Here is an 8954-nt window from a genome sequence, read left to right as displayed (position 1 = left end):
ATAACAATCCTTGGAGTACAATCTGCAATTTCATGCCCTCTGTAAAATATTCATTGTCCAGGGTTCCTATTACCTGATCGAACGTTTAGGTTAGCTAATACCTAAATCTCAATCTGGTAATAGCAAAAGCAAAAAAACGTGAATGGCCAATTTAATGCAGTGAAAGAATTCCCTTGGCCGTTATGCATATTTTGCCCATTTCCCCACTGTAGAGCGATCTTGGAGTTGGTATATTTAGTTAAGGGGGTGTGTGACCAAGGGAATCCATTATCTATGTTAAACTGGCTATTCGCTGTTTAAATTTTTCAATATTACCAGACACATGTTTAGGTATTCGCTAACCTAAACATTCGATTAGCTAATATCCTTTCCAATACTCAACATGGTTTCTGACCAAACCACAGCACCAACACTGCCTTACTCTCTTTTACTAACACTATCCTTCAGCATGAAAACAATGGCCATCTCTCCTCTGCAACTTTCCTAGATTTGACTAAAATATTCGACATGGTCCCACACAAACATCTCATCTCTGTTCTCAATAACCTATCCTTCTCTCAGTCACCAACTGGTTTCAGAGTTACCTGTCAGACCTGTCTCTATAGGGGTTCCCCAAGGATCCATCCTTGGACCCCTACTCTTCTCTATTTTCACCAATAATCTAGCATCCGCCACCAAACATGGCAAACTCATACAATATGAAGATGACTCAACCATCATCTGCTCAGCCCATTCCCTACCCAAACTGCAAAAAGTCACACAGGAAGCCTTTTCCACTGTTGAAACTTGGTTATCCGATGCCCAATTAATACTCAACCCAAACAAAACTAAACTAAACCACTCATCTTCCAACCCACCAAACATACTCAAAACAACTCTCACTTTAAATTCACAGCAAAAAACAACACCACTATACACCCAACAGAACACACCAAATTGCTAGGAGTGGAAATAGGCAAACTAAAATTTGACATTCACATATCCATGACCATAAAAAAGTCCACAAAAAACTAGGAGCGTTATACAGAAATAAGCAACTTCTCACCAAAGCAGCAAAAATTTCATTAGCAAATTCCCACCGTATCTCTACCCTACTTTATGCCTCTCCAATATATATACCAACCTAAGGCAATGCAATCTAAACAAGCTGGAGACCTGCTACAACAAAATTGCCAAATTCGCCACAGGGGCATCCTACTGTAGTCACCACTGTCTCTCACTTGCTGAACTGGGCTGGCTAGAACTCCCTCATCTCCTTCAGTGCTATCAACTTGCACTCACCCACAAACTAGTAAACCATCCATAAAAGTCCCATCCCTCCAGAATCTACTCCAACCCTATCGCACCACCAGATCACTAAGATCCAGCAACAAAAATCACTTACAGATAATTAGAGCCAATAACTCTGCTGGCGAAGCGCTATTCCCCTGCTCCATAGCCAAATTATGGAACTCCCTCCCACCCACAATTACCTCTGTACCATCATGCACCCACTTCAAAACTTTACTAAAAGCACATCTAAAAACATTCTGGCTATGCCCTTGTAACTCCCCCTCTAATATCACCCAGCCCATCCACCCACTACCTCTCTTTCCATCCCACTAACTACCTTGACTATAGCAAGCTTGGATGCTCATAGGCCTAACTACTTATTATACAGCAGGAACTTCTTACTGTAACAATTGTTAATGTCTGTTATGTACTTCACAGATGACAAATATTCTAGTTGTCTACGGATGTGCTATGTTCATCTGTAACTATGTTTGTAATTTTTAATTGATATGTTGATCAAATTGTTAATTGCTATGGATTTGCTATGTAAATCCAATGTAACTACTGTCTGTAATATTTTAACTGTGGAGCTTTTCTCCCCTGGCCTCTGCTGAAAATGGACCTACGTCCAGTCGGACTCTCCCAGTCAACAAATGTAAATACATAAATAAATAATATAGACGCATTGTCCATCTGTAGATTACACAACTTGTTTAACTTGTTTTCAAAAGTCTGTAACATAATATCAAAAGTAGGATTGGTAGAGTCACTTACAAGATTTAATACACAATTTCCATTATAGTTAATAGGCAAAACAGAATTAGATTTTTTACTTGCAAACCAGGCCGAGAGGAAGCATTTGGTGTACTGACTGCTAAAACCACCTGTACCACTGAGCCTGCAATCAGTGCTAAAGGAAAAGGACACTTGACATGTTAACTCTCTTCAGGCTTTTTAAATCTATTATATGTTGATATGCATGGCTTTCATATCCAAAATCTGCTTGTTCTGACTTTAATGTATGTCCTTCTGACCCATGAGCAACTTCTTAAAACTATCTGCTTCTCTGGCCATTTAAGTTACTCAGAGTATATTAGCAAAAGCACTCACATTGCTGTTTAAACCTCCTCATTTCCAGTTTCACAGATTGTTTTTCTTGGGCTATTACCTCTATCTGTGAAGAATTCCAACCTGCTCTGTTTCACCTTTGCTACACTCAGGCTCACTATGGTCTCCTAGCCTACCTCCAAATTCCAACCCACCCCTCGTTATCTAAATTAGTACTATACATACCCCTCCCCTTCCTCATTCCTATCCCTTCCTCCTACTAACTTAACCAATCCATGCTACCTTATTATCCAATACCATTCACCCAAATGCTTTATACTCTTATGTTACCTTCCCTTCACACTTACTCTTCTCTATTACTCCTTATTTAATTTACTATTTTCTATTGCTATAACATGACAGACTAACCTTTTATTCTCATTTTCCTCATTTACAGTATTCACATCTTTTTCAGGAAGTCCTTCAATGTTACTCTTCCTTTCAGAATACTGACCCAAAACTTAGTACACCAAAACCTTTTATTACACACATCACCCTATAATTATATATAAAGGATTCTGAAATTGTGTCTTCTGGTTACAATATAACTCAATGTGACAGATTACAAAAAAGTTACAGGTGTTGTGATTGTATACAATAACGGTCTTTCTCACCCCTCAAAACTAGAATACAACCCTTCCAAAATGCAGAACTTGTAATCTCTCTTCTCAATGTTAAACTATTCCTAGTTGCCCTCTGCATACCATCAGGTAATATGAAATTCCTTGCTTGATACCGATAAATGTTATTACTGAAACCATAATCTTGCGTGATATTAACAGTGACTGGCTATAAAAGTAAAAACTACTCAAATCCCTGGTTTACTTATTCAACTAGAATTCTCATTTCAAAAAGATGACAAATCTTGGAAACAATGGCACAAAGATAAAACCCCTCAAACCTTACAACTATACAAAGAGTTGCATAACTTCACCAAAAAGCAAATTTACATAGACAAATAAAATACATAGACCCAGATTATAATCACAAAAAAATCCAGAGACATTATATGCTCAATTAAGAAAATTCTTCAACCTGGCTCTCCTTCCTCACTAAATCCCTATCTGGGACTTATCCCCCTCAGAAACAGCTACCAAATTTAACACTTTCTTCATCAACATCATAGCCTCTACTACAGTGATGGTGAACCTTTTGTGCCAGGGGCTTTTGAAATACCAAACCCAAAATAATCCAATGTACTTCACATAAGTAATTAATGCAAAAACAGTGTCTTTGGTAACTCAGGTGCTGGTGATTGCTGAAATGTCACCCAAAACATATTAGTGTATGTCATCTTTGACATGTGTGTCATAGGTTTGCCATCACTGCTCTACTACCTGCAGTGCTCCTCAATCATTTAATCAATCACAAAACTCTACTAACCTTGAAAATCCTGCCTTTAATCTCCAACCTGTCACAATGTCATATGTTAAGCAGTTACTAAAGAAAGAGAAACCCTGTTCTTCTGATGATGGTCTCCTTGCTGAGTACCTTAAGCTCTCTGCAGACTCTATTGCATGCCTAGTATTAATTCTTAACAACCAATCTACACAAGACTCCCATGGCCCTCCTCTTTGGAAAAAAGCATTATTATTCCCCTCCATAAAGGAGGCAACTATTCTGAAATCTATAGCTATAGGTCAATTGCCATCCTAGCCCCCACCCCCCTTTTAAAATCCTGGAAAAGTGTATATTCATAAACAACTCCTTCAATACCGGTTACAAAATGACCTCCAAACCTCAATACAATATGGCCATAGAACCACTACAGCTATCCTCAACTTTTCTGACACCATTAATAAGGCTGCTAACGAAGGAAAGATAATCTGTTCTGTTTTTCTAGTTTTCTCTAAAGCTTTGACAGCGTTACATGAAAAACTTTTGACTCAAATGTCCTCTCAAGGCTTTTCCAAAACAACTCTTCTATGGCTCTCTAGCTATCTGTCTGAAAGATATCAATCTGTCAAAATGGCTCTCTCCTCTCACTGCCTCCTTTTATCCTAGCTAAAATAAGTGTTCAAGGCTCTATTCTTGATCTACTGCTCTTTAAGATTTCCATGAATAACTTATGTACCTCCTCTCAGCCTGAGTTATCTGCATACTTGTCTTATTCAGTATGCAGATAGCTCAAATAACATCTGTTCATCTGACTACACAATACAACTATAAGCCACATCACAAGATGCCTTCAACTCAATTGAACTATGGCTACATCAAAACCAACTTTTACTCGATCCCAAAAAGACTGAACTACTTCTAGTTTTACTAAGTCCCATGCCAATGCTAAAAATAACTTCCACATTACCTCTCTAAACAATACAGCTATTGAAGTACTTACCCATACCAAATTGCCAGGAGTCACCACAGATGACAATTTAAATTTTGGTCTTCAAATACAAAAAACTATTTAAAAAATCATCAAAAGCTAGGTCTGCTATATAGAACAACTCTTATCTTTTACCCTATCTTCTCTACGGCTCACCTATTTTGACTAACATTCAGATCTCTCTTAAATTAAAACTGGAGCAATCCTACAATATGTCAGATAGATTTACAGTTAACCTGTCATAAAGTTCATCATCATTCCTCTGCATTATGTGCTTTCAACTGGTTAGAACTCCCATAAATAGCCCATACTCAACAACTTCTAAATCGTAAAAAACTAAATAACCCCTCTATCTATCTATTTATCTCCTAAGTACTTTATGTACTTTATTACTACCTGCAAAATAATTCTCTGCCCCTTCAAGAGAAAAATCTGCTTAAAACCCCCAAGAAGTATGGGACAAAGTATATACTCATGCAGCATACCTAAACTATGAAACTTTGACCCAAATTCAATCAGATCTAAGTATAAGATAGTTAAGTATAACAAAATGTAACGTAATATAAAAAAATGCAATACCAAGCAGAAATGGGAAATGATCCACAAGAGATTATCAAGGTTTTTTTTTTTTGCTGAGATGTCTGCAACTTAACATCAATGTGACACACTAAGAAACATTTAGATGGGTGAACTCCAGAAACAAGATTAAGCACCATCATCCCTACAATAAAAGATCTGTGCTTAGTCTTGTCTAACTTGCTGACACGATATAAATATAAATACTGGGGGGGGCTTCATTTAATCCAGCATTCATTTGTTTGATAAAGGGGACTGCAGGTCTGCCTGCGTTAATGTTTAGTTTAGTGAATGTCTGTTTTGCCGAAAGAAGTGAGCATGAGTGTGTATTTGTGTGTTAGGTTTAGAATAAGGGAAAGTAGGGGAAATTAAATAAGATTTAGTTTGTGTGCATGTGTGTGAGTGAGTGCTGGTGGGTTAGGGTAAGAGTAATAACTAGGTAAGGAAATATATTTTGTGCTGTGTGCATGCATGCATTTGTATATAGTGGGTGTCTAAATGGTCTGGTGTAATGGAAATGTCATGGAAAGTGTGTTTTCTAAGGAAGGGTTAGGGTTAGCACACACTGCTAAGGTGGCCTGGTGCACAAAGACCCCTACACAAACTTAGCAATACATGCTACCCATAACCCTAACACTGCCCCCTAAACTAACGCTTAGAAAAAAATCTTTCTGTAACACTAACATTATTCTGACAAAATAGATCTGAAAGTTATAGCTGGGTTATGGTTTATATATTTCAAAAGAAAATTGTTTTCACTCTGCAATCCCTTGCATATTCAGTGTTTTTGTTGTTCATTAAATTGAATGTTCATATTGCTTGTCAATCTTATATGATTTGACATTTTGATATTTCATCCATTTGTACTATAATCAGATGCTGATTACTTAACTTTAATAGATAATGTAGGATGTATAATTATTGATCTGGAACCTTTTCATCTAGAAGTACATCGAGAAAGTTTCTTTCTTGGAGTAAATACATAGCCTGCAGATATTCCTGTGATACCTGGAGTTGCTCTCAAGAAACAAAAGCTAAGAGCAGATGAACATGTTTGGCTGTAGCTTCACCTGGAAAAAAAAAAGCCCCCTGCAACCGCCACATAGGGAACACTGCCCCCCTACACCCTTTTAGTTTATACATATTTTATATATATATATATATATATATATATATATATATATATATATATATATATATATATATATATATATATCTATATCCCCTTCAACGGATCAAAATTCTAATATAAGCTGTGAAATATCAAACCTTGTGAATGAGATTGCCATACCATTCTCTTCAATGCAGTGCAATCTAATAATAGTTGGTATATTTAAGTAGCAGGGGGGGGGGCACAACCCCCCCCCATGTGGGTGAGTGCAGGGGGGCTTGCCCCCATGCAAATATGTGAAATAGGTTTTCACTTTTTAGATTTTTTTTTGTAGGTTCAATATTTCAGAACTTTGATCCTCTGGTCTTTGAGGTTTGATGCTCTTGAATTTCAATCCTATGAAGCAGACCCATATATATGAACCCAAAAGTCATGCAGTCACAGAGAAAATAAGCATTACAACAAGCACAGTTAATGATTTTCTATACAAAATTCCAGTCAAGTTACAGCTTATCCATTTCTGAATCACAAGTTGCAACATCATCTTCTTCAAACTTGGCCATTAGTAAAACAACCATCAACAGAAGACCCAAGGTACTCTGTACCTCATCTCCCTTCAGGTAAGTAATGTCAGTTTGGAGAATAAGAGTCAGATAATGGGAATGAACTCAGCAAAGCAGTTGGCAGTATTGGACATGTGATGGTCTGGTGCTTCCTTCAGCAGGTCAAGAACCAAGATGCTACAGGCTGCAACTTACTAGATGCTAGGTGGTTGCCTAGATATGAGAACATTGTGCATGGAAGAGATTGCAGCTTCTGCAAAACATGCTGCTCATGTACACTATTACATCATCAAAAAGAATGACAATGAAAACAATGCACATACCTGACAGCCTGTGACAGGATGCCTCTGTCAAACTGACACCCTCCATTTTTGATGGCCATTCAGGGTGTCCTAAGTTATGAAGCTTTGTTGGAATGTGTGGGAGAAACATGACTGGTGAGCAGGACACAGCTACATTGCAAGGCAGAAAGTACTGTAAGAGGAAGAACCTTTTATTTATTAAATGGTTTTATTGAGTTAATTTTGTTAACCAGGAAAGTCTGACTGATCATGACCCGTTTTTAGTGAAGGCTACTGGAGAAAAGTTCCAAAATTGCATAATTCCATAGAGATGCATGTTATATCAAAAATGTACAGAATCAGTGCATTCAAAATAACTCTGTAAATATTGATATACAACACTCACATTTGGGAATACAATTAAATGAAACAGCAAGCATTTTAGTTCAGTTCAAGGCATATATAGAAAATGACAATTGGCACACACCTGATTTTTTTTTTATGAAAGTTTTGAAACATAGCAGCTGCCTTGGAACTTGGTTAGTGAAGAAGTGCAACAGTGTAGAACTGGAAGAAGGGAGTTAGAAGTAGAATCTTTAGATATGAAGGAAAAAGAATATATTGGAGAATCAGTGAAAGTCAAGCTGCATACAAGTTTAGTTTCCAATATGTTTGCAGTATGTCTTCTTGGACACATGTTTCTGCCTTGTTACAGAGTTTAAACACCATTACCGGGAACACACTGAATAACCAAAGGAATTTTGTGAAGCAGGAGTCTCATACTGGATATATATTCTGACCATTACATGCATACATATTTTAAAGGATTTATGAGTCATTATTACAGACATGCTAAATATTCTGACTCCTTTAGTATTCTGGGATGCATACCATCAGACTTGTGTGATTTTTATATATAATTATCACCTTTTGTAGGCCTTCAGTTTAAAGCTTTATCTGGTATACAACTTGTTGTGTCCTACATCCTATTCCATAGTGTATATTTTGTTATAGAGCATACATTTTTTATGTTTGTTTTAAAGTACTATATTACATACTAAAATATGTTGAAAGCAAACTTTTATCTGGAATCAAATATGCATAAATATTTTCTGAAAATAAATTATTTTCCATTGTGGTAAGGTAGTTTTTTCTGAATGCTGTTATAATGATTATTGTTTGTCTAATATTTAAACTTTTAAAAACCTGTTTGCATGTTCCTGCTTTTATTACTCAAATGGTGTATTTTTCTGTCTTGTAAAATAGGGCGACTCTGGTGGACCACTGGTCTGCAATGGTGTTGCAGAAGGAATCGTATCTTTTGGCCACAAGTACCCACCTGGAGTTTACACGCGAATTTCATCTTTCCAGTCATGGTTCAACAACATCATGAAAGGAACCAAAAACTGAAGCCTGCTTATGAATTTCCTTGTCAGCCACTCTGTATAATATATTACTATGCTCCCAGCTTTTTTCTCTTCCAGGCTTTTTTTTTTTTTTTTTGCTTATGGTAGGAATAATAGTGCCTATAGTTTAACAGTATTAATACTAAATGCAAAATTAACAGCAACTGTACATTTCTTGAAGGTTTAGCTGTAAACCACCAGGTAGAATTAAATCTTAAAAAAATAGTCATATTCATTGATGGTATACTGCTGTGGCTTTAATCTGTACTAGCCTAAGATTTAAATCAGAATGTGGTTTAAAGTCTCACTATT

General features: G+C 36.7%; 1 protein-coding gene across 1 annotated transcript in view; it reads left to right on the top strand.

The window, feature by feature from the left end:
* The window catches only part of LOC122787878 (granzyme-like protein 1), a 176156-nt gene extending 167444 nt beyond the window's left edge, over window positions 1-8712 (top strand). The window contains exon 5 of the mRNA XM_044054795.1: window positions 8503-8712. Coding sequence (XP_043910730.1) covers window positions 8503-8646 — 144 coding nt within the window. The 3' untranslated portion in view covers window positions 8647-8712. The remainder of the gene's footprint in view (window positions 1-8502) is intronic.
* The last annotated feature ends 242 nt before the right edge of the window (window positions 8713-8954 follow it).

The sequence above is a fragment of the Protopterus annectens genome, chromosome 13.part0, assembly GCF_019279795.1.
Source record: "Protopterus annectens isolate FY-2018-M chromosome 13.part0, PAN1.0, whole genome shotgun sequence".
NCBI lineage: Eukaryota > Metazoa > Chordata > Ceratodontiformes > Protopteridae > Protopterus > Protopterus annectens.
This window is presented reverse-complemented; position numbering and strand designations above follow the sequence as displayed.